The sequence below is a fragment of the Salvia splendens genome, chromosome 5 (genome assembly GCF_004379255.2).
Source record: "Salvia splendens isolate huo1 chromosome 5, SspV2, whole genome shotgun sequence".
NCBI lineage: Eukaryota > Viridiplantae > Streptophyta > Magnoliopsida > Lamiales > Lamiaceae > Salvia > Salvia splendens.
This window is the reverse complement of record NC_056036.1, coordinates 42,675,440-42,699,269: the sequence shown is the minus strand read 5'-3', so window position 1 is coordinate 42,699,269 and position 23,830 is coordinate 42,675,440. Positions and strand designations below refer to the sequence as shown.

The window sequence follows — 23,830 nt, the reverse complement described above, 5'->3', positions numbered from 1 at the left end:
TTTGGTCGTTTCTAATGATTCTAAGTTAACAATTTCTCTCGTGTCAAATGTAATAGAAAGTCTAAAATTGGTTTTGTGCATTTAGCTAAAAAATTTGATTTAAGATTTAACATTCTCTCTCTCGTTATGAAATGTAATAATAATTCGTTTTTGGCCAAACTTTATCTTTTCTATTCTAATATTTCTTCGTGTTTGTCCAAACTTTACAAATTAACCAACAATACTCCAAAATTTGTTTGTATCGAAGAGCTATCTATTAAGTACAAGATAATATAGTGAGTCGATCACTTAACTTGGAATTATCCGCCATTCATTTGGGATCGGCACAATTTTTTTGAAATGTGAGTGATCTCATTTTGATATAGTATTAATTTTATAATAAAATGTAAGTAAAAATAGTTATTTGGATATGAGACCTATTTCTAAATAATAGATATCTCAAAATAACAAAATGAGATATTTAATGAGAAGAATAATTGTTTCCCACGAATTATGTACATGCTACACCTACTAGTTAGAATAGTACAAATATCAGAATTTACAAGTAAACGAAATTTACCATTTACAGTTGCAGCTGCCAATTATACATGGAAAGAAAATGTGATACTTACAGCCTGACTTCAACTACATCACCATCTTTCAACTCTGTGTTAGGTAGCACCAGCTGCCCGTTTATCGACACGAGCTTCCCATCAAATCCGATCCTTCTAGCAGCATCACCAGCTGTGCTACCAGTGCGCAGTCTCATTATTTCCCCGTGCGGCCAGCACACCACTGCAACTTCACCGAGAGAGAGCGATTCTGTGTTCCTGAATTTCCTGTCGAACTTAAGCTGTCGTAGCCCTGCTTCAGAACGCAGCTGCTCTTCCCATTGAAGCATTGTTCTCAGAAGTTGTACCTGTTATTCGACAAAACCAGATATGGAGGATGAGTTATTCAGGTCTACTTGGCTTGGAATCAACTCAACTGTTTTTATTAAGATAGTTCAAAAGACTAATAAAGTTCAAACGAACTTTTCTCCTACATATATGTTGGGTACCTTTTGGTTCCAAAACCGGTCAAATGCATTTTGACCGATTTAGTCACTTAAACCATATTAATTAATTAGATTAACATATTTAATTTAACGACTAAAGTCAATTTTTGGTCCCAAACATTTGCCCAAAATAATTTTTTGGTTTGTCCGAACATAATGGGCAGGATCCAAAAAGTTCATTTGGGCTAATGTATGAGAGCTGCGAAGAAGCCAAACCTTGTTATTGATGCCAGTGTCCAGCAAAGCAGAATTAAAAGCAGAGGTAGGCTTCAAAGAGTTTGAGTCGAAAACAGATGGAGTAGTCGGTTTCCCCTCAAAAACAGCTGAGACAACAGCCCAGTATTCAGCTTCTTCCCACTCTGTCAACTCGATAACTTGGATGAAAGTAGGCAAACATCGTTCAAATTGGTCTTGCTGCATGGTAATATACGGTGCTGTTATAGTGTTCCTCTTTAGCTAGTCAAAACACAACCTATCGTTACGACAAGGAAAAAACTGATCAAAGTTACCTTATGGTATATACCATCTCGACAAAGGGTGTACTTTTCCAAGTTAGTACACCAATCCCCGTGGCCTGGTGCGCACCACCATTGATCCGATACCTGGAAGATGAAAAAATTCAGGGACATAACCAAAAGCAGCTGAACTCTGCTGATCTATCTATTTTTGTAGTTATTCCATTGTGTAATTCAATTTTGTTAGACAACATTTGATTAGGAAATGACATTCTTCCTTATATATTTAGTTGTATTTCTACAATTCTGATGACTTCAGACCGACCAAACCGAATTTAGACTACACCAAAGTATTACTTTGGTAATACAATGCCACATACGAAGTAAGCAGCATGGTAAGAAGATACAGTAGAGGGAACCAACAAAATATCTAAAGGAGAAAGGAAAAATTGATGATTCAATTCTTGGAAAGTTGCGTTTTAAACACTAGATTCGGAATATAGAGACCTATTTAGTCAATTTTGAGGCATGTATCATACCTAACAATTTTGAGTATAGGATTAAGGCAAGAATAATTTTCAGAGCATTTACGAGAAAATGCATCTAATATGTGATGCTAAACGTAGTAGCAAAATTGAACTTCTTGCAATTTGGGAAAAAGAACAAAGTAAAACATGCTGACTTGTCAATACTGTGTCACCTTCTACTATTCAAAGTAAAATGCTAAGTCCTTGTTTTTTTCTGTATTGGGCCACTTCCTTACTTTTTATTTTTTGAAACTGAGTTGATGACTTCATGTCTGTCCCTATGTTTTAATTTGAATTACAATTAGATTTTAAACTTCAATTTATGTTAGAATTAGACCTTGTTAGCGCTACCCCCCAAAAATTGAACTAATATTATGGAAAGTGCAGCAGCTGCCCAATTTATACTTTATTCGTTTAACAATGAAATGTGCTTATTTCTTAAATGTGCACCTTTTTAAACAGATCTGCATGAACTTTCCATCTTTTTATTTGGTACGGGGATCTTCTTTCAGCTACTGCAGCATACGCAGCTAGACCAAAACCCACAGCAACAAGCAATTCTCTTCCATCATTATCTACGCTGAAAATCACAGTTCAGTTTCTAAATCAGGGCTTTGATCTGAAGATTCTACTGTCCTGTGGCGTACAGAAAAGTTAGTAACAGGTCTCGATTGATCCACGAATGATGTCATACCTGACAATAACTGCAGCAAGCAATTGGCCAGCTTCCACTCTAAGAACTGGATGACCTACTTTAAGTGAGCTATATTTTAGTAGCATATCAGTCTCAACGGAAGCTTGATTTTCTATTTTCTCAGAAAAATCTGACAAGACCCCAATGTTAGAATCATCTACAATTATCTTTGATGGCAATATATTCTCTGCTTCCTTGTATAACCAATGTGCAGCAAGCCCGTGTTCAGCATACTCATGCATTCTCTGAGTCAAAGAAAACATCAGTAAGAATCAAAGATTAGCTAGTTTAAGTAAGTATACGGAGGAAATTGTACCTGTGTTCGTATTTGAACTTCAAGAGGAGAAGAGTCAGGCCCTTGCACTGCAGTATGAAGTGACTGAGACCACAGAAATCCATCAGCAAGAGAAGTCGTAAAGGTAAAGAAACAAAATGCAAGAAGCATTTTCTGACAAGAAACAAGAAATACTTTATCACAAATAGTTTACTTGGTAACCACTTGGTTTTGGGTTGACAATGTAATCGTCAAATTCGCCGTCGATTGGGGCCCAAAGTCTGGGGGATGAAAAGATGGAAATAGCCAATTAGTATCATACCATGGACCATAACATCACCACAGTGAGAAAAAATGAACAGATAGAAAAGAGGGAAAGGAAAATTCTTGGTTATGTACTTGTGTATGATGTTAAGTAGATTGTAACAACATTGAACCGCCTGCCCATGCAAAGTCCCATTCTTATCTCCAACAATGACCCTCAATGCTCTGGCATCATATACTTTCCTGATTCCGACATCTTTTCTTATCATCTACAGAGTAAGACAAAAGAATCAGGTGATGGTTAAAATCTAGAAGAGAACAGCTAACTGATAATCATGAATCAAAAGAAATTTCTTAATAGTTATAGACTGCATAAGTTATATAGAACTTTAAGTCTTAAAATTCAGATTTAAAATTATGTGTGTGTGTAACAGTATGTGAAAATTTAGTCAAGGACTTGCTGGGGCCTGCGAGTGGGAGGATAACTCAACAACTAAAAGGAAGTACATTGGTTAATGTATTGGCTAAAAGTAGTAGATTAATCTTAGGTTCCATTCCCGTACAAAGTCCAGTTTATCTTTCCTTTACATGACATACCTCTGCTTCGTGTAATTTGCAACTCAAATCTCAGAAAGAACTGAACAATTTTGTATTTTATCTTTAAAACACCCCATAATCGCATCCATACCTTACTGTAGATGCTATACAGACTTTTCAGCCGTCCAGATAGCGATACTTCCATTCCAGGAACATAACTACAGGACAGGATCCATAATAAAACAAACTTTTGGCATTTAACAAACTGTGCTGAAAATTAGCTTCATGAAAATTTCAATTTTATAGTAGACTAGTAGTAGACAGACAGAACCTACGATGTTGAAATAAATAATTCTCGCTCCAATGCTTCTTCACAAACTACTAGTGATGCCAGAGCAACACCAGCATCCCTCACAACTTTGGGTTTTTTTGGAGTATCCAAGCATGTTGAAAATTTGTGAGAAAAATCTACACGTTTTTTTCTATCCAATAAGAGATCAAATGGAAGCACAGCTTGCAAAAGAACCTGCAGATTTAGAACAAGCAAGACTATTTAGTAGAAAGGACCAATATGGAAAACCGGCAAACGGATACCATGGTCAGCACAAATTCCAGATAAGACAGGGAGTATTATTTATCATAGCAGCAAACAAAAGGTACAGATACCCCATGATTGTTTGGTAGGTCGGCAATCTATGAAAACCTGATTATATTATCACTGGCTATGTTTCGAATTGACAAAACATTCTATTATCTATAGTAAGGGAGCAGTAGAAAGATCCAAAAAGAGGTTGAGTCGGTGACCTCATGCAAGTATAACCAAAGTAGTAAAAAAAAACCTCTATGTCATGATTTTCATCTATGTTTAGCATCTAAGAATTGCACCTTCATGCTATTTTCCTCATCCAAATCTCCAGATTCTTCACATTCGTGAAAGTGTACAACACCACTTGACTTTGTTGATATTCTTCTCAGGTTGCCATTGTTACTAGGGCTCCACATGGACACAAGGTCTGCCCTCAGTTGACGAAACACTTTAGGCTGCAACATGAAGATACATACAGGCTTTACTAGATGAGGACGATCAAAACTATCTAGTTCTGGATTTTTCCTCTTCCACAAAATATTTAAAATATAATTAATTAGGTCTAACCTGAAGGACAGCAAAGCACAGATCTTCAAGTTCAGCTTTAAGAGCCCACAGACCCAGTCTGGAAGCAAGTGAGCACCAAATAGCTAACGTCTCCTGTGCCACAGCCTGGGCTTTGCTGGGAGGTAGAGCATATCTACAGTAAAACACATATATAAGTTCCTCTATGAATTTTAGCTCTCACTCTGTTGAGGAAAATGTGGAAAATAGAAAATTTGAACTGGTAAAATGGATATACTAGTTAATAAAGATACAAATATTCCTATAAATGTCAAGCCTTGTAGAACATAGAGCCAACGAAAAAGCAATAAAATTTCAAATATGTACATGGTTCTCATATTATGAAGTCGATCTGCAAGCTTGATGAGAACGACACGTGGATCGTCAACCATGCCCAGAAGCATTGCTCGTAAATTATTTGCCTACACAAGAACGAGACAAATGAATTTTTAATTTCAATGAGTTTTAAAATAACATTATCTGTTCAGCAACATATTTCACCCAGACCCTATTATTCAGGTTAGCAATGTAAAACTATTTATAAGTAAGATTTATTCAGGTATATTGGTATTTGTATAACCAAACTAGATGATCAAATAGTAACAAGGAAAAAAAAACCATCATGCTGCACTAGTAGCACTAAAAATTTGAAAGTATCAGGAAGCCACATGAAAGAATAATATGAAGATTAAGTAACATATCATATACACTTAACAAAAAACAACATTCACAATAATATTACAGCCATCTCCATTGTGATCCCTTGAGATGCTCTTGAGCACATATTAGCTAATATCTGTTTGGTTTTAATAAGCTAATATCTACAACATAATATTGGTTCTGGTATATTTTAGCAATTGCAAGCCTAGTCAGGAAGAATATTTTTTTACATGCCATTTTTCTTGGCACCATAAGAACGGACGGAGCTTACTTAGCTCTCATCTTGCCACCTCAACCATTCTACTGACCCTGTGTGAACAGAGTTATTTAGCAAGGGATGTCACAGACTCATTGGTCCAGCTATGACACTTAAGTTAATTGTACTTAGCATGGCATACTTGCATGCTTACCTCTTCATGGTTGAGGGTATCCTGACCTACACTCATTCTACGGCGTCTTCGTAGTAGCTGCAGACAAGTAACTTTCAGTGTTAGTACAAAGCATGGTAGTCAGTCCAAAGAAGGAAAACAAAGAACAGAATGATGGGAGTCAGAAACACGAATGTTTTGTAGTAAAATATATGTAGGATGGATCACTATGTTTAGTAATCATCATCACAGGCTCACAGTCCACATTTTTTTGCCAGACGATTTCAAGCTCTATATTTAAGAGGTGTTTTACCTATGACACCTTCCTACTAAAGAGTTTGGGAAACTGCAGAGGTGTTTAGCCTATGATTCCCTCTTGAGTTCGAGATATGTGCAAAAAGAGTTATACCTGATTAATATAGCTCAGTCGGGAAACTCCAGCCACCAACTTTGCAGCATCAGAATCAAATTCTCGCTCTATGCTGTCCAAACTTTCACAAGTGTCATCAACTATGTCATGGAGGATCCCAGCTACAATTGTATCAACTGCCTGAACAAAGAGCAGTTACTACCTCTGGATATGGATCAAAAGGAAACACTATGAATTAAGTTATAGGCCACAAAATTAGAGACATACAGTCGCACACTAGAGAAGCCTCAAATCTAATTCAACTGAACCATGTCGTCTATCGCTTACAAAGTAGTTTTCATATTCATGATTCATCTATATCATATGGACGCAATTAAAACATGCATCATACTTGTCCACATAGGTTAATGACTTGAGGGAAATTGCGCCATTCATAAGATAATCTTGCAGTACAAAATGCAAAATAAATTATATGAAAGAGAATTACATACTCTTTTACCATCTGATGGGACTAAAACAGCTAAAATTTTGCCTGTGTGAATACAGTGGGATATATAGGGGTCCCCCGTTTTTCTTGTCTGACCATGGTGAGCTTTCCTTGCAAATGCAATTGCCTTTTGCACCTGCCTTCACAAGTTCAGAATCTAAGTGTCTCACAGTAGAGGAATATTTTGGTGCAAATAAGATAAACGAGTAAAGATGGCAAACCTTTGCATCATTAAATATGGGATACCCAGTAACATCTACTCCATCAAGAATATGAGATCCTGCCCAAAGTGCAATTTCATTACAACATAGCGAACGACTTGAAACATCAATTGTGAGTTGTTAATCCCATGATCCATTCATTAATTATATGGACTAATAAAATTCTAATGATGTATGATTCATTTGGGACTCATCAACGATAATCAACTAAATGGATGAACAAAAACCAAAATAAATGAGTTTGTACAGCTATGGACTAGTTATATAATCATCCATTAGAGAAAAAAAAACTTTCTGACATGTAGGGCAGGACAAATCAAGAAAATATCGAACACCTAGGATTGAAACCATGGCAAGCTCGTACAGTGGGCCTTGGGATTTCTTTTCTGTCTCTTATATATTGTCCTTTGTAATTTGTACCTCCTGGCCCAGAAACTGGTTCTCTCATCTCTTAATGCATCTTATTTCTAAGTTATGTCCTATCAAGTGCAGTGCTCAACAATCCTTTCCAACTATTTTCTTCGATTCAACTCTCTGTCTCCTGTTTCTAAGTCAGTTTTCATCAGTTACAAAGAAAAGGTCATATAGTGGAGTACTAGTTTTCATATGGCAACCATCATACTGAATAGGAGTAACCGCACTATCAGTTATGGACCCTTAAAATTAGAGTTGTAGCATACTGCAATGGATTTCTGAAAATTAAACATTTCTTCATTACTCGATATCCTTATAAGCCAGTAGAAGTGACTGGCATTGCAACGATCAAGTCATCGGAAATTTTTGCAGTTTCAAAAAGAATCATTCAGCACAAAGCCACAAACAGAACTTCAGATCAACATTTGAACCAAATATAAAGGCTAGAAACTTAGCCTTTGACTGATTACAGAAATATTATTATAGCATTGCAATTCTCTTCGATACAAAAATTCAGCACATCTTCATAATAAGCTAGTGAATAAGAACCAAACGCATCAAAACTTAACACTTATTCAGTTTAAAACGTTGTTCATCAACTTCAGATCAACACTTGAACTAAATATAAAGGCTAGAAACTTATCCTTCAACCGACCACAGAAATATCATTATAGCTTCGCAATTCACCTCAATACGAAAATTCAGCATATAGTTATAAGCTACAGAATATCAAACGCATAAAAACTTAGCACTAATTCAGTTTACCTGGTTGCTCATCAACTTTAGGCCACAGAAACTCCACCTTCGTGGAGAGACAAGCGCCGGAAGCAATCGCAACCGCCGTCACCGCCACTTGCGTGATCGCTGAAGTCACAGCTCCATGAGCCGTGCTCGATCCAGCGGCAGCCGCAATCATGTTTCCGGAAGAGAGAACTGAGCTCAGAGACGCCGTGACCGCGAATTCCGGCAAAATTGGACTCAAAAGGCACCGGAATTTGGCTGGCTTGCCGATGAAAAAACGACTTCTCCGGATAATTACAGAAGTTTTTGGACCAATGAACATGGTGGAAGAGCGGCATGAAGACATCTCTTTGCTTTGGTGGTTGTGATTTTGGGTGAAATTCACATCTTATTGTGAGAGAAATTGTGAAAATGTGAAGTGATATTTTGCTTGATAGAGTGAAAAAAAAGAGTGAAAACGAGTGGTTGGGACTTTCGCGAAGACATGATTAATTAAATATTTCATTCTTAGCTATAGGGTATAGTTTATTAAATACTCCTATGATAGCGCCAACCAAGACTTATTTTAGTTGCAATTATTCAACTGGATAAGTTTTGAAAATATATATTAATATTATATTAGGTCTAACTAACGATAAAAACTACCACGATTTGTTGAACAAAATTACTAAGTTCAGTCAATTTTTTGGTAAAATTATATTGAATGTAACAACATAAAATTATATTTTCTACGTCTATTTGTTGGTGAGTTAAATCATATCTTTAATAATTACAGAAAACGATATTATTTAGTTAAAAATATATTTTACATAAATGATTAGATTTTTTTATTGTGGAATAAATATAAACAAATCTAAAGTTTACAGTAGTAATTTTTCTACTGATTTTTAAAATTAATAAATAAGCTGTGTATTAAGGCCATCCACAACGCTGTTCCTATACCGTTCCTATACCGTTCCTTAAACCACTATTTGAGGGTCCCACTGTACTTTTTTACTCCATTCCTTAACTAAGGAACGGAACCTGCAACCCTCTGTTCCTTAACCGTTCCTTAACCGTTCCTTAAATTACTATTCATTCAATTTCATTTTTTTTATTTCCAACCCAATTCAATTTAAATAAACACACTTCATTAAAATTAAAATAACATTACAACTTAAAATTCAAAAAAATAGAAAAAGACATAATTAAAATCCTAAAAAAATAAAAAATGACATAATTTAAAATACAATTTTATAGAGACAACCAAGAATGAGTTTGTCCCACATCGAAAGTGGAATATAAAACATTCAATGATGTCTCTATAAAATAGAGATAACCAAGAATAAGTTTGTCCCACATCGAAAGTGGAACATAAAACATTCAATGATGTCTCTATAAAATAGAGATAACCAAGAATGAGTTTGTCCCACATCGAAAGTGGAACATAAAACATTCAAGGATGTCTCTATAAAATAGAGACAACCAAGAATGAGTTTGTCCCACATCGAAAGTGGAACATAAAACATTCAAGGATGTCTCTATAAAATAGAGATAACCAAGAATGAGTTTGTCCCACATCGAAAGTGGAACATAAAACATTCAAGGATGTCTCTATAAAATAGAGATAACCAAGAATGAGTTTGTCCCACATCGAAAGTGGAACATGAAACATTCAAGGATGTGAGAGATAACTAAGAATGAGTTTGTCCCACATCGAACATGAAACATTCAAGGATGTCTCTATAAAAGAGAGACAACCAAGAATGAGTTTCATAAATTCGCAAGCCCATCAAATATATATGGGCTAATACGAATATCTAGTATTCATTTATTTGTAAAAATTGTTTTTAAATATAAAAAACAATTTTTATAAATAAAAAATATTTTTTTAAAAATTCATTTTTAAAAAAAATGAATTTATTGCGTCAGCGTGACGACACAGGGCGAGCCACGTCGCCGAAGCGCGTGGCGGCACGGACCGTGCCGCGTCTTGTGCCGACGGCACCCGGGACGGCATGGGAACGGAACCGCGACGAAACGCAGCGCCGCAACGCGTTCCGCTACGGTTTCGTTCCGAAGGAACGAAACGCGGAATGCCCGCGGCCCGCGTTACGGGTGCTCTAAGTACTCATCCGTTTCTTGTTAATAAAGACATTTCTTTTCGCACGGAGTTTAAGAATAGAGTGTTAAGTGGATGGTGAATAAAGTAAAAGAGATGAAGATAATAAAGTAAGAGATGTAACTTTTTGCCAAAAAAATAGAAATGACTTAAATAATTTAGAACTTTTAAAAAAAATTTATTCTATTAACATGGAACGAAGGGAGTGATAATGATAATTTATGTTAGTGCCTAATGTATAGATATGTTCTCTATAAACATGCTTCAATGCAATCAATATTTGATATGAAACCTTCTCATGAATCAATAATAAATAGTTTTGCTTTTCATTAGACATCCCCAAAAATTAGTCACTTTTTTTTTTTTTGATATACATCTCAATCATGCTCTACCTATTTTGCATTAAAAATCATGCTTTTCACAATCAATATTTCGGTATTTGTCATACTCGCAACAACAATTTTCCTACATAAACGCAACTGTATTTTCATCCATTGTACAAACGCACCAATTTTGCATTAAAAATTGTGTCTTTCACCATCGATCTATCAATATTTCGGTATTCGATCATCATAAACCACTCCAACAACTTCCTACATCATACAAAGCATAATCCAAGTGATGTTGAGGTCTTGGTTAGTAATACACTGCAAAAAAAATCCAAGGGGGAAAAAGGGGGCAGTATTACTTTTGCAATATACAGATTTGATCAACCTACAAAACAGAGTATATGGAACTCTGGAAACAAGCTTTACCAGTTTCCAGAGAGTCGAGTAGGGCAAACGAGACTCGACCTCGTTAGAACGACGAAGAGGCCACCGAAGAAAATCCAGCAGCATTGTGGTCCTTCAAAGTGCTTGATAACCAGTCCAAACCTTCATACAACCCGTCCCCTTTGAGGGCGCACGTCCCTTGTATGTGCCATTTTCGATTCTTGAGATCGTAAAGGCCCAGCCCTTCGCAAACTTCCATAGGGGTCATTGCGCCTCTCTGAATGAAAAAGCAGACTTTTCAGAGACAAACAGAACCAAACCATGTTAAAATTTGCTAATGCATATATATCAACCCAGTGATACACACATTGTAAGAATTGGGTTTCAGAGTGAAAATATGGTTTTCCACTATTACATTTGGTAAATTAAGTTTGTTAACCCAAACAAACAGAAAATAATAATTATTACTCAATTGGACACCGGTCAGATGTACAATGTCATTCATAATTAGTTTATGAGTGTGAAACACCATACACTTAAACTTTGTATTTCATAATTTTCGTAGTAGCAATGATAATACAGAATTACAGCAGTAACCAAGAGAGGCAATGTGAACAAGCGAGAAATTAGAAAATTGATCGAGGAAGAATGTGTGATGAGATCATGGAAGTACAGAGATGACATCAAATTCAGATGACTTGCAAGTGGCTGGCCCTATTACCCTAGGTCAAACTCGGAAGTTCCGAACGAAGATCCATGTACTAACAGCCCTATAATTATCTTATATATATTCCTCATCAACAATCTACATCCTATCACGTGACTCATGTTTTAGGTGGTCCATCGCGTAGCAGTAGTATGTAGATTGTTATAATAAAAGTTCCCCGTTTTACTCATCTTGCTTAAAATTTGGTCCATCACCAACCACCATCTTGACGATGACCTCAGTTACAAAACCTAATCCAGATTCTCATTCTTAATTTTCAGGCATGAAGTTCAAAGTTCATATGTCACCAATCTCCAAGAGAAGTTAATTTTCTCCCACAGACAAACCAAATTGGATTAATACAGAGAGCCATAGTACCTACAGTTTATTGGCTTCCCAAAAAAATCAAGCTGAAGCTGTTAAGAGATTGACAGAGATGTGTACCATGTCTTGTTTGTTCGCAAAGACCAGTATAACAGCATTAAGCATGAACGGGTCTTTGATAATGGCCTGGGGATTATAATAATCAACTTAGCATAATGCAACTGGAGAAAATGAGGCATACACATATGAATCATTCAAGAGGATATAAACCTGAAACTCCTCCTTTGCCCTCCCAATTCTCTCTCGATCCAGAGAGTCAACAACATAGATCTGTATAACAGCAGAGTTGGCATTAAGGAACAGTTAGAGAATGAATTCATATACGACCAAGAAAGAAAGCGCGTAATTATGGAAATTGTACCATTACACTTTGCACTGAAATAAAGAGAAGAACATTTCATAGAAGATAACAAATAACAAGCTGGCCTCTCCAAATAAAATTAAATATTATCATTTTTTACCACAAGAGCATTTGATACAGTTGCACCAATCACTACTCTAGTACTGTGATAACTCTAGTAAAAAATCACAATTGTCAAATTCCTTATTCAACATTTGTGATGAGGGAGAATCCTGTTAGAAAGGTGATAGGTTTTTCAGAGGCTTGTAATAGTGCAGAAGGCCGGGCTGAAAGGGAGGGGAATATGTGTGATTGTAGAAATTTTTCATATAGTGAATTTCTTTCGTAAGCCGTGGTTTTTCTCGGTATTTGGAGGTTTCCATGTTAAAATTATTATATTAGTGATTGTTATCTATCATCTTCTTACTTCTTGTTCTTTTTGTTTTTCCTAAGGATGAACAGGGAATTGATTCCCCTACATCACATCTCAGAAACAAAACTGACAAAATTTCTATCACCAAGGATACTTCCTTCCGGTATAAATGATATTTCTCCACTTCATGTTACATAGCTAAATTAATACTCTACATATAGATCGGTAGAACTAGGAAGATTAAAATGAACAAGGAATGGTAGCAATAGAGTAGCATTTCAGGTGCTAATGTATTGAACCAATCAAGTTTCCAGATATTATTTCATTTGGGCAATGTATGGGGTCAAACATGTTGCTCCATCAAACACGTGGAATTATATTTCCAACTTATCAGTAGACTTATGTTGTTGGCATCTCAAAGTCGCACCTACCTTAAGAATAACTGATCAAAAGAAGTATAATCCTAGTGAATTGAACCTTACCAGCCCATCAGTATTATTGAAGTAATGTCTCCATAAAGGTCTTAACTTCTCTTGGCCACCAACATCCCACACTGTAAAGATCACATTTTTATATTGAACTTTCTCTACATTGAAACCTGCATAATAGCACAACTTTGATCAGATCGAATTCTTCTTCAGGGCTTATGAGCCCGAAAAACCATCAGAAGAAACACATAGCACATGCACATGTAAAGATGCATGACCAGATTCTATCAATTATGAAGCTTCCATGCAAATCATATTATTTGTGAAGTCTTGAAGAAGACAACATCAATCACAAGGTGAGTTGAACTGAGAACAAGAACCTAGATGCAAAGAAGCCAACTGTTTCTATGAGAACATCAAGTTGATGTCTATTAAAATGAAACATGAAGTTGTACCCAAAGCTCATGGCAGGGGAATGTGATGCATAACTATTGACAATTCACAATTGATAATACTAATAACCATCACCAAAATGTGCCCAAGCCACGCCCACTATGTTGTTAACTCAATATGACTCATGTTCAACGTGTAACCACTTTATGTCTCAAATGGGTATAATGTAAATGAAATAACAATCTGAAAGGGAGGAAAAAGGAGAATATATAAATTATAAACCAACCAATGGTAGGAACAGTTGATAAAACCTCTCCAATGTGAAGCTTATACAGTATAGTGGTCTTGCCAGCAGCATCCAGCCCAAGCATCACAACCTATGACAGTTGAAATTATTATATGAAACTAACCTTATAGCATGAGTGAGCATAGCATCTACACATATCATTTTGGTTTGTCAGAAATCATTATAATCAAACTAACAAACAAGGATGTTGAATCTGATTACAGAGGTTGCACATACAAAATAGTAACCGCAGTCTAAGTAAGTGTAGCAGCTACCTCTGTATTTATTAAACAATAATACAACGTACTGTTACAATCAATCAGCACATGCATTATTAATTTGATTGCCTAGACTAGCTAATAAAAACATTAGCTGATATACCACTCTAGCTGGTTCATCAAATTCGAACATGAAATATTTCCATGTTTCAGCTAGATAACACATAACTATGTACCCCATAACTACAATTTAATGTCCGTATACCACTGGCACTAATTTAATGTCACATTATTTGAGATGCCACGTCTGGTTATGGAACTCAAATTTCTTTCACAAAAAAACTGCTTCATAAGTGGAGTTACTGGATATAGGCAAGGTAGATTCGACAATATAATTGAAGTGCATTTCAAATTCAGAAAACCATAAGGAAAAACAAAATTATACTACTAAGCAACAACGACTGCTTGATCAATAGAACTAGTATATTGAAGCTCGCATAGTTTTAGAATCAGAACCAACAAAATTTTGACAATAAACAACCAACCTCACGCGATTACCATTTCATAAACCAGATATCAAAATTTCACCTAATAATCACTTCTAATGAACAATCAAACTTTAAAGCGCATGAAACGACTACATCTGAGTTGTCTCCTTCCAATAAAGTTCATAATGTTGCAGAACAAAATACCAGCACCAAATTCTCTTAGAACAAATCAGAACATACAGCTTTCGCGAATCCAGCTCTGGCTTAGTAATGAAAAACACCTACCCGCATCTCCGAGTTTCCGAAGAAAGTATCGAAGAGTTTGCGAAACGCTTGTCCCATTCCCCGGCTTTATCCTTATCCCGCACCTTCAATTCTCTCACTACGCAAACAATCGGAGAAAATCAAAGGATCGGAGAATTAGCAAGAGTTTATGCTGTATTCAAACTTGAATTAGCTTTGGAATTGAAGAAAATGATCTGGTGAAATTTACAAAGCAAAGAAATGTCTCTGTGAGAGAGAGACAGAGAGGAGAGACGGATTCTTTCACGAAGAGAAGAAATTCAAGAAAGGGCTGCGTTGTTATTAGTAGTTTTTTATTTTGTTTTTCCTTTTAAATATCAGAGCTCGAAAATAGTCACTTGATTGGATATTATGGAAATTGAATTGGGCTAATTGAAAATTTATAGATTTAAAATTTAAAGTAATACTACTGCAAATCTAATTTTAAATAATTAATTGATATAAAAGCAATCCAATTTTTTATTTAGTATGTCAAACAATCAACCAAAGTTTGATAGTATTAGTTTTTACATGAATATTTTAAAACTTAAATTTATAATACTAAGAATTAGATAAAGGATTGATTTTGTCCTATTATTTAAGATGTCTATTTAAAATGACGCATCGTTAAGGAGTGTCATTTAATACCTATTATTTTATTTTTTTTATAATAAATGCCCATAAGCATATTATAAATCAACCACATGGACTTATAAATCCATATATATCAATATATTTTGAGGTGTTTAAGCAAGTGTAAGTGTTGTGCGTTCAATATTGAGTGCTTAAAGGTGTATTTTTGCATAAAAGTATTAATAATTCAATTTATTTTTTAATGTAATTTCCATATAAACATAGGATTCAAATGAAACTACCTAGAAAAATTAGGTCCCAAACGCAATTACTGAGATTTCATTTACCCCCTCTCTTGACCTAAATCGATCCGTCTCTCTGCAGTCTGCACCTCAACCCTCGACAATGGCGGCAATCGGGAGAAGGAATGGATTAAAAATGGCCACGCACCTCATGAAAACCCTCACCGGATCTTCGAGAAGCCTCAGCGGCATCGTTAGTAGCGAAGTTGCCACCTCTCATACCCAAAAATGGATGCAGGTATCTAATCATACATACGTTGGGGGAAATTCGTGTTTTTTTTTTATTTTTACTTAAGTATGATGATAATTATACAATTATTTTTCGAGCTTCTGATCTTATTCAATCAAATGATCGGCTTTGTCGATTTAGATTTGAAGATCTGTAATCACGTTTTTTTTCGTCGGTATTCGGTGTTATAGTTTTCAACCTTTTTTTTATCAGGAAGTTGATAAAAAAAAACGCCGGAATTGATATGCCTCTTTTGTCATAATTATTTTGGCAGTTCAATATTGTTTTCCAAAAAAAGGGAATGGTAATAGGTAGAGAATTGCCCTCTCTAGATTCAGTCTATGTTACGGATTTAATGCTGCAGATGTTTATGGCTGTCCCTCTCCTTGAGCTGAGTGTATAAAACCGAAAACACACCGCCTTCTCTCGCATGATGCATAATGTTGTGCAATCTGGTTTAATAGAGCTTGTGAATATTGTAAGCTATAGTGTCTGTGGTTTACTCCTGTTGATATTCTCGCGTATAGCCTAGGCAGGGTAGTGTCAGCAAACTAATGTATACTACTATTTTTTATGCTTTGCGCCTTCAATTTAGAAAACTAGCTTAGGAAATGCCAGGAGTGATAAGTTCGTTGGATTTTTCCATTTTGTTCCTCGTTTAGGAACATACGAGGAGTGACGAGATGAGATCTTCGAGGGTACTGAATAAGAGGACAGAAAAAATGTGTTGAGTATTAGTAGTGTATTTGGCTGAGTAGGCTGTGATGGTTAAGATCACACTTGAGTTGGCCATTGATCTCTACACAAATTGCACGAATGGTCAGTATGCATGCCGTTTACCAAGCTATGAGGAAATGGTTCCTTGTTGTATCTGCATACAATAATAAGGTGTGATATGTGCCGTAGATGTATGTGGTTGCATACCTCCCTAAGGTGATTACTTACTTTTAGGTATCATGCGGAGGGCTGATCTGTAACCATTTGTTTGTTGGTTTTCAGTGTTGTTGTATTCAACCTTTTGTTTTATCTATTACCCGAATGGATAGGAAGGTGATAGAGAACTCAAGAACTGTCTTCCCAATTATGGAAGGGGCAGGATAGAGTGTGAATATTATCTTCTTATTTACCTTTCTGGTCCTATATGTTCCTTATAGATCGAGTCTCTGTTACGGCTGCAGATGTTTCTGGCTGTCACTCTCCTTGAGTTGAGTGTATAAAAACCGATTGAAGGCGCTGCATGTGATACATAATGTTTTGCAATCTGGTTTAGTAGAAATAGTGAATAGTGTAAGCTATAGAATGTCTATACCTGCACTCATGTTGATATTCTTGTGTATAGGCCACCCGCCACAGAGTAATTTTTTATGCTTGTGCCTTATATTTAAAAATATAGCTTAGGAAATACGAGGAGCGGTAAGTTCATTGGATTTTTCCATTTGCTCCTAGCTTAGGAAAATACGAGGAGTGAGTTGAGTCCAAGATCCTTGAGGGTACTGAATAAGAGGAAAATAAGAAGTGTTTGAATATTGAGTAGAGTATTTGGTTGAGTTTTACTGTGATGATTAACTAAGATCACACTTGAGTTGGCCATTGATCTTTATGCAAGTTGCATTAATGTGCAGTATGCATGGCAAGCTACAAGGAAATGGTTTCATAGTTATGTCTGGATAGCATACAAATATAAGTTTGTGATATGTGTTGTAGATGTACATGGTCGCATACCTCCCTAAGTTGATAAATACTTACTTTTAGGTTATATCACTGAAATTATCTTTGAGGTTTCAACAAATTTGTCACTTATTTCCCCTGGTTCTGTGTACTGCTTTGTTTTGAGTAGCATATTTGGTTGAGTAGGCCGTGATGATTATGATCACACATTCACACTTGAGTTGGCCGTTGATCTCTACACAAATTGCATGAAGGGGCAGTATGTGCATTTGCCAATTACGAGGAAATGGTTTCATAGTTCTGTCTGGATAGCATACAAATATAAGTTGTGATATGTGCTGTAGATGTACGTGGTCGCGTACCTCCCTAAGTTGATGGCTACTTACTTTTACGTTATGTATTATTTGAGGTTTCAACAATTTTGTCACTTTCGCTCCTGGTTTCATGTACTACTGTTTTGTTCATATATTAGCATGTGTGACATATCATCTTCCAGCTGAGCACTAATGCGGTCTCTTAGTCTAATTATGGTTTTCGGATGCTGACATAGGATACGAGTAAAAAGTCTCCAATGGAGTTGATCAATGAAGTTCCACCAATCAAAGTAGAAGACAGGATCGCTGTTTGTGAAGGAGGTTTGTGTTGCTAATATTCGTCTCTATGGATACTGTTCATCTTTGCAATTTCAAGTGTATTATATGCACCCACATAATGCTAGGTGTCTCACCGTTTCGACTTCACTGCAGATAGTAACCCGGCACTGGGTCATCCGGTCGAGTTCATATGCCTTGACAAGGACGAGCCAGTTGTGTGCAAGTATTGTGGTCTGCGATACGTGCAAGACCATCATCACTAGACGACGTGTCTCATGTTGTGCTGTTTTATGATGGCCCTTCCTCCTGGTTGTTATAAGCTGTAATATTCAGATAATATGGTGTTTGGCATGGTTATTCTTTCTCCTTAAAATAAGGATTGCCCATGTTTGGGGTATTGGCATTTGGCACCCTCTTTTACTCAGAATGATTTTACCAAAACGTTATATTCATCTAACATTTTCTGATCATCCACAACTATTTCCACATGAAGATAAAATATCCTGTGTCACCAAAAACCATTCTATTATTGATTCACCTTCAAAGTGAATTTTTGTATATAGTGCAATTATTATATTCAAATCTTTAGAAGACATTCAAAACTAATAAAGCGGAAGACAAATTATCAAGATCATATTTTTAAATCTCAAAGTTGCTTTTTTCTAGGAAATTGGTGATGATTGTATTGTTTTAATTCTAAAAAAAACTAACTAGAAAGGAAAATTCAAAATTTTAAAATCACTACATAAGTGATAAATTATTGCAAAATATTCATTGGATCGAATAAATAGACATTACTAATACAAAGAATTGATGTCTCCAAAAAAATTACATGATGAAAAACTGTTTCCTTAGTATAAATAAACATGGAAAAAAGGTAACAAACGCGAGGCAATAAATGATAAATCTAAATTGCATATTTGAATATATGTAATTATAATTATTAAGAGGAAGCATGAGCAAGCTTGGCTCTCAAATCCCTCCTCAATATTTTACCAGATGCTGACTTTGGAATCGAAGGAACAAAGTACACTTTGTGTAGTCTCTTGTAAAATACAACCTGCTCATCAAAAAAGACAAAATAAATAAATAAATTAGTCTGTGACATATACAAGAAGTGCAATAAAAATAGTGGTTCAAACAACATTTAATTAGAAATATTATTTCCCAAGGGTTTTATACTCTTTATACCATATGCCGACTTTTGGTTAATTTTTTGTAAATGCCATAACTTTCAAATTCGGCGAATTAAATGATAAATTTTGCTATTATAATTTGCAATTGTCTCGTCCCATGAGACGAGTTTTTCAGTAAAATTGGTGACGACGTGAAAGCTGAATTTTCCAACGTGGACAAAATGCTGGATCTTCAAATCATTTGACATCCAGGTAAACTTAAAACGATGTTGTTTCCATGATTTCAAACAATTTCAGGATATTTTTTAATTTGATTGGCGTCTGAATTTTAGCTTTCGAAATCAAGGTTAGCATCTTCGATTAGCGACCTTGGTTCGTAATTCACGAAGTCGAATTTAGGTTCGAACTCTAGCAAAATTTGGTATTCACGATTTGGAACAATTGTGAGTACTATAGTATGTTATAATGTAATTCGCTTTGTTTGAAAGTTGTAGTATTAACCGAAAGTCAACCAAAATTTATAATTCAAATAGCAATTTACCCTTTATAGTGTAGTAATGTACCTGTTTGGAGATGAACTCTTTGACAGATTCTTCAGTAAGTTTGGATTCCTTTGATGGAACTACAAAAGCCACAGGAACTTCACCAGCAGCTTCATCTTTTTGCCTATTACATAAATGTGTAATTAGAAAAGGGTATTAATATTTTTTTTAACAATGAATAATTAAGTTTAAAAGATAATAAATATATAATTTTTGTGATGACTTACGATACAACTGCAGCATCAGAAATTTGGGTATGGGATATGAGAAGAGCCTCGAGCTCAGCTGGTGGCACCTATTCTCGTCATAAAAGACGCCCACATAAGATATTATGTAACATAACATTTCTTTGATATATAGATTGACATAAATGTATGTTACCTGAAAGCCTTTGAATTTGATGAGTTCCTTCACCCTATCTACGATGAACACGTCATCGTCATCATCCACGTACCCTATGTCGCCCGTGTGGAGCCAACCGTCCACGTCTATAGTTCTAGCAGTTGCCTCCGGATCATTCAAATACCCTATTTCACATGATTACACATCAACATGAAAATACATCAACTCAATAGCATTTATAGCTATTGTCGATTTGTCGTCATTGTTGTTGCTTTGAAATGAGACTAGTGTGTATCGAAATAGTTCTGAATAAGAAAGTCACATCTTTGAAATAATACTAATTCCGAATTCCGATCAAATGTCTAGGTTTGAAACCTTTTGATCTACAATTAATTTGTCATGTACAAGGTTAAAACACGTTGATTTGAACGAATAAATTTATTTGCAATTTGGATTTTGCATTCTTTTAACTAGGTATTCACCTTATTTATCGATAAACTCTCATTCTCATTCAATTTGAATTGTAATTGTTAGTGTATGCAGTATAAAAATATAAGTATATTAGTAATTTATATAGTAGTACTAGCTTGTAACATTAATATTTTTTACAAATTATAGGTCTCAATTGTACAAGTAGTGTAGTTAAAACTAGAGTACCTTTCATGATTTGAGGTCCACGGATGCAAATTTCACCGGGTTTGTTGCGGGGGAGGGAGCAGCCGGTGTCGGGGTCGACGATTTTGAGCTCAGCGTTGCGGACCACGTTGCCGCAAGAGCCGGACTTGGTTGGCAGTGGAAGCTTCGCGAAGGACGAGCACATGGATAACACGGGCCCGGCCTCAGTCATGCCATAGCCCTAATTAATCATAAACCAACATCAATTAAACACTAATTAATTAGATGAATAGTAAAATTGCTTTTTTTGGCTATTTAGACCGTTGACATAATCCAAACTGGTTATATACTCCTATAGACATTAAGTAGTTGTACTCCAACCTTAAATAATTAAATTAATATTTGTCGGGCCCACAAATTAAGCGAACATAAATAATCGGAATAAATGAAGTAATTAAGCAAATTAATCGGATATTTTTGAAAATTACGGAATTAACCAGAATTTATCAAATTTAATTGTTATGACAATTTGCTGTTTAAAATTTTTGGAGCATGATTAACGAACTTAAATTTCATAGTCTTTAGGCTTGACTATTTTTAGTAGTGTTCATTTGGAGTATTTTATAATTGCAAGTTGACAAAGTAACACTACTATATGTACAACACAACAATATTAAGAGAGCATTCATTTCCACCACCTCCACTTCCCACATACCAAGTCAATTTCTTTAAAAGCACAATTCCAAAAATTGTAAAAGAATATAATACTTATAACAATAAAAAACAATTAATATAGTATTTCTTGTCATATAAGTTTTGTACTATATGAAAATGCAAGCAATTGCATTATATATATGCACACATAAAGCCAGCCAAGGAGTGAAAAGCACTTATATTTATATGACATTATCTGTTATACTACTACAAGAATATTCAAAATTTAACAATATTTTATTTCCTAGGACCTTAGTATTTCCTAATATATAAAGTAAAATTTTTATTTTTCACATTAAAACAATGATCAACACAAAATTTAATAGTAGTAAAACAATCGTAATTTTAAAAGAATAAAAATAAAGATAGTTAAATCGGCAGTTATCGTTATTCACGTGCAAAGAGAGCTGCATACCTGTCCAAGCACCGCCTGCGGCAGACGGCTGAGCAGCGCCGCTTCCAGCTCCTTCCCCAGCGGCGCTCCCCCCGAATGAACCATCCTAATAGAGCTCAAATCAAAGCCATCCACCATCGGATTCTTCGCCAACGCCAGCACAAGCGGCGGCACCACCGCCGCCACCGAGACGCGGTGCCGCTGAATCAGCTCGAGCAGAGCTCCGATCTCAAACTTCTGCATCAGCAAAATCGCCGCGCCGGATCTCAGCGAGCACAGAAGCACCGAGTTCAACGAGAAGATGTGGAACAGCGGCAGCACGCACAGAACGACGTCGTCTGATTTTAAGTACAAATTAGGATTCTCGCCGTCGACCTGCTGCGCGACGCTCGAGATCAAGCTCCGATGCGTCAAAATCACCCCCTTCGGCAGCCCCGTGGTTCCTGAAGAGAACGGAAGCGCAACGGCGTCGTTCGGATCGATTTCCACCTCCGGCAAACTCGCCTCATCCGCCGCCATTAGATCGGAGAAGCTCAGGCAATCCTCAATCGGCGAATCGATCGTGACGATGGAGAAATCCTTCCCGAAAACAATCGATTCGTCGCCGGTGTCTCGGAGCTTATCGACGTACGCCGATTGAGTGACGATCATCTTCGATCCCGACGCCTTGAACTGCTTGTAGATCTCGCCGGAGGTGCAGAACGGATTCGCGGTGGTGGTGGCGGCGCCGATCATCGACGCCGCCATGAACGTGAAGACGAACTCGGCGCAGTTCTGGAGGAGCGACATCACCATGTCGCCTTTCCTAATTCCGACGGCGGAGAGGCCGGCCGCCACCTTACGGCAGATGAGGTGCGTTTCGGCGAAGGTGTAGGATTTTCCGGCGCCGGCGCCGACGATGAGGCAGGGGCGATCTGGATACTCAGAGGAGTGCTGGAAGCAGTAGGTGTGGAGAGGAATGTCGTTGGTGATCGGAATGGCGGGGAGTTTGGAGACGAAGATGTGAGTTTCCTCGGCTGATAGAGGCGGCGGCGGCGCGTGAGATGAGAGCTCTGGATTCTGAGCTTCGCTCGCCGCTACCTTCAACATTGTTGATCGATTTCGAAAGAGAGAAAAAGAGAAGTGGCGGTTTCTTTTGGAGGAAGGATTGAAAATGAAGAGTGTATATACGAAAGGAAGGGGTATTTTGGGTAGTTCAGAATTATGATTTGAGAGTGATGTATTTTAACTGAAATGCAAGAGCTGACGCGGCGCAATTCGTCGCCGTTCGATTCAACTACCTTCTTGAGAAAAAGAAATCGACAATAAGGGCATCAATAACCTCGGCCCGGCTTCAGACCCAAGTCCCCTCCACGTCATCACTCCTCTACAGTTGCGGCCCAGGCCCCTACTGCTCTAACCCTGCAGGCTACAACCCGGGCCGCAACTAATAAATGATATTATTCACAACTTCAACCTATTTTAAACGTAAAATAAAAAACGCCGAAAATTTATAACACGGAAAAGTTAATTTCGATCGAAGATTGAAAATTACAACATAGAAATTTTAAAATACAAAATAAAAACGATAAAAAACACAACATCAATGCTCGAAAACGTTGGTGCGAGTCCAAATCTCTTCGATTAGATCGGCTTGGAAGCGAGTGTGTTGTTCCTCTTGGCGCATCGCAGCTGACCGGGCCATGACATTGCGGATGTCGGGAGGAAGGCCCTGCACGGGCGGGTCGGTGATAACGTAGTCACTCCCGTTGGTGGCGAGCGGATCGTCGCTCCACAAAGTGACATTATCTTCCTCGTCCTCAACGATCATGT

At 36.7% G+C, this 23,830-nt stretch overlaps 4 protein-coding genes across 9 annotated transcripts; 1 reads left to right on the top strand and 3 right to left on the bottom strand.

Moving 5' to 3' along the window:
• Positions 1–444: 444 nt before the first annotated feature.
• LOC121801975 lies at positions 445–8,680 on the bottom strand. 2 transcript variants are annotated; one of them, XM_042201466.1, is made up of 18 exons: positions 8,223–8,680; positions 7,044–7,102; positions 6,827–6,958; positions 6,375–6,515; positions 6,008–6,064; positions 5,265–5,359; positions 4,941–5,073; positions 4,673–4,828; positions 4,123–4,313; positions 3,939–4,005; positions 3,386–3,519; positions 3,201–3,267; positions 3,029–3,091; positions 2,713–2,957; positions 2,469–2,598; positions 1,546–1,638; positions 1,253–1,450; positions 445–898 (listed from the first exon to the last, which is right to left on the bottom strand). In XM_042201466.1, exons 1-18 carry the CDS (start codon positions 8,542–8,544, stop codon positions 608–610), a joined length of 2,574 nt encoding a protein of 857 aa, XP_042057400.1. In that variant the 5' UTR covers positions 8,545–8,680; the 3' UTR covers positions 445–607. The 2 variants fall into 2 exon arrangements, with proteins under 2 accessions (XP_042057400.1, XP_042057401.1); XM_042201467.1 differs by having other exon boundaries at positions 6,827–6,962; positions 8,223–8,304.
• Positions 8,681–10,699: 2,019 nt separating this feature from the next.
• LOC121803033 (ADP-ribosylation factor 1-like 2) lies at positions 10,700–15,218 on the bottom strand. 5 transcript variants are annotated; one of them, XM_042202738.1, is made up of 7 exons: positions 14,914–15,218; positions 13,923–14,013; positions 13,298–13,413; positions 12,313–12,372; positions 12,163–12,228; positions 11,055–11,289; positions 10,700–10,946 (listed from the first exon to the last, which is right to left on the bottom strand). In XM_042202738.1, exons 1-6 carry the CDS (start codon positions 14,968–14,970, stop codon positions 11,098–11,100), a joined length of 582 nt encoding a protein of 193 aa, XP_042058672.1. In that variant the 5' UTR covers positions 14,971–15,218; the 3' UTR covers positions 10,700–10,946; positions 11,055–11,097. The 5 variants fall into 5 exon arrangements, with proteins under 5 accessions (XP_042058672.1, XP_042058674.1, XP_042058673.1 ...); XM_042202740.1 differs by having other exon boundaries at positions 10,700–10,892; XM_042202739.1 differs by having other exon boundaries at positions 11,094–11,289.
• Positions 15,219–15,796: 578 nt separating this feature from the next.
• Positions 15,797–18,745, top strand: LOC121802158 (NADH dehydrogenase [ubiquinone] iron-sulfur protein 6, mitochondrial-like). Its single transcript, XM_042201743.1, has 3 exons — positions 15,797–16,023; positions 18,233–18,317; positions 18,429–18,745. The coding sequence occupies exons 1-3, from the start codon at positions 15,889–15,891 to the stop codon at positions 18,536–18,538; spliced, it is 330 nt and encodes a 109-aa protein (XP_042057677.1). The 5' UTR covers positions 15,797–15,888; the 3' UTR covers positions 18,539–18,745.
• A 276-nt stretch (positions 18,746–19,021) lies between these two features.
• LOC121802256 (4-coumarate--CoA ligase 2-like) lies at positions 19,022–23,141 on the bottom strand. The gene is made up of 6 exons (XM_042201881.1): positions 22,040–23,141; positions 20,953–21,151; positions 20,335–20,480; positions 20,181–20,248; positions 19,975–20,077; positions 19,022–19,335 (listed from the first exon to the last, which is right to left on the bottom strand). Exons 1-6 carry the CDS (start codon positions 23,105–23,107, stop codon positions 19,219–19,221), a joined length of 1,701 nt encoding a protein of 566 aa, XP_042057815.1. The 5' UTR covers positions 23,108–23,141; the 3' UTR covers positions 19,022–19,218.
• Between the last annotated feature and the right edge of the window lie 689 nt (positions 23,142–23,830).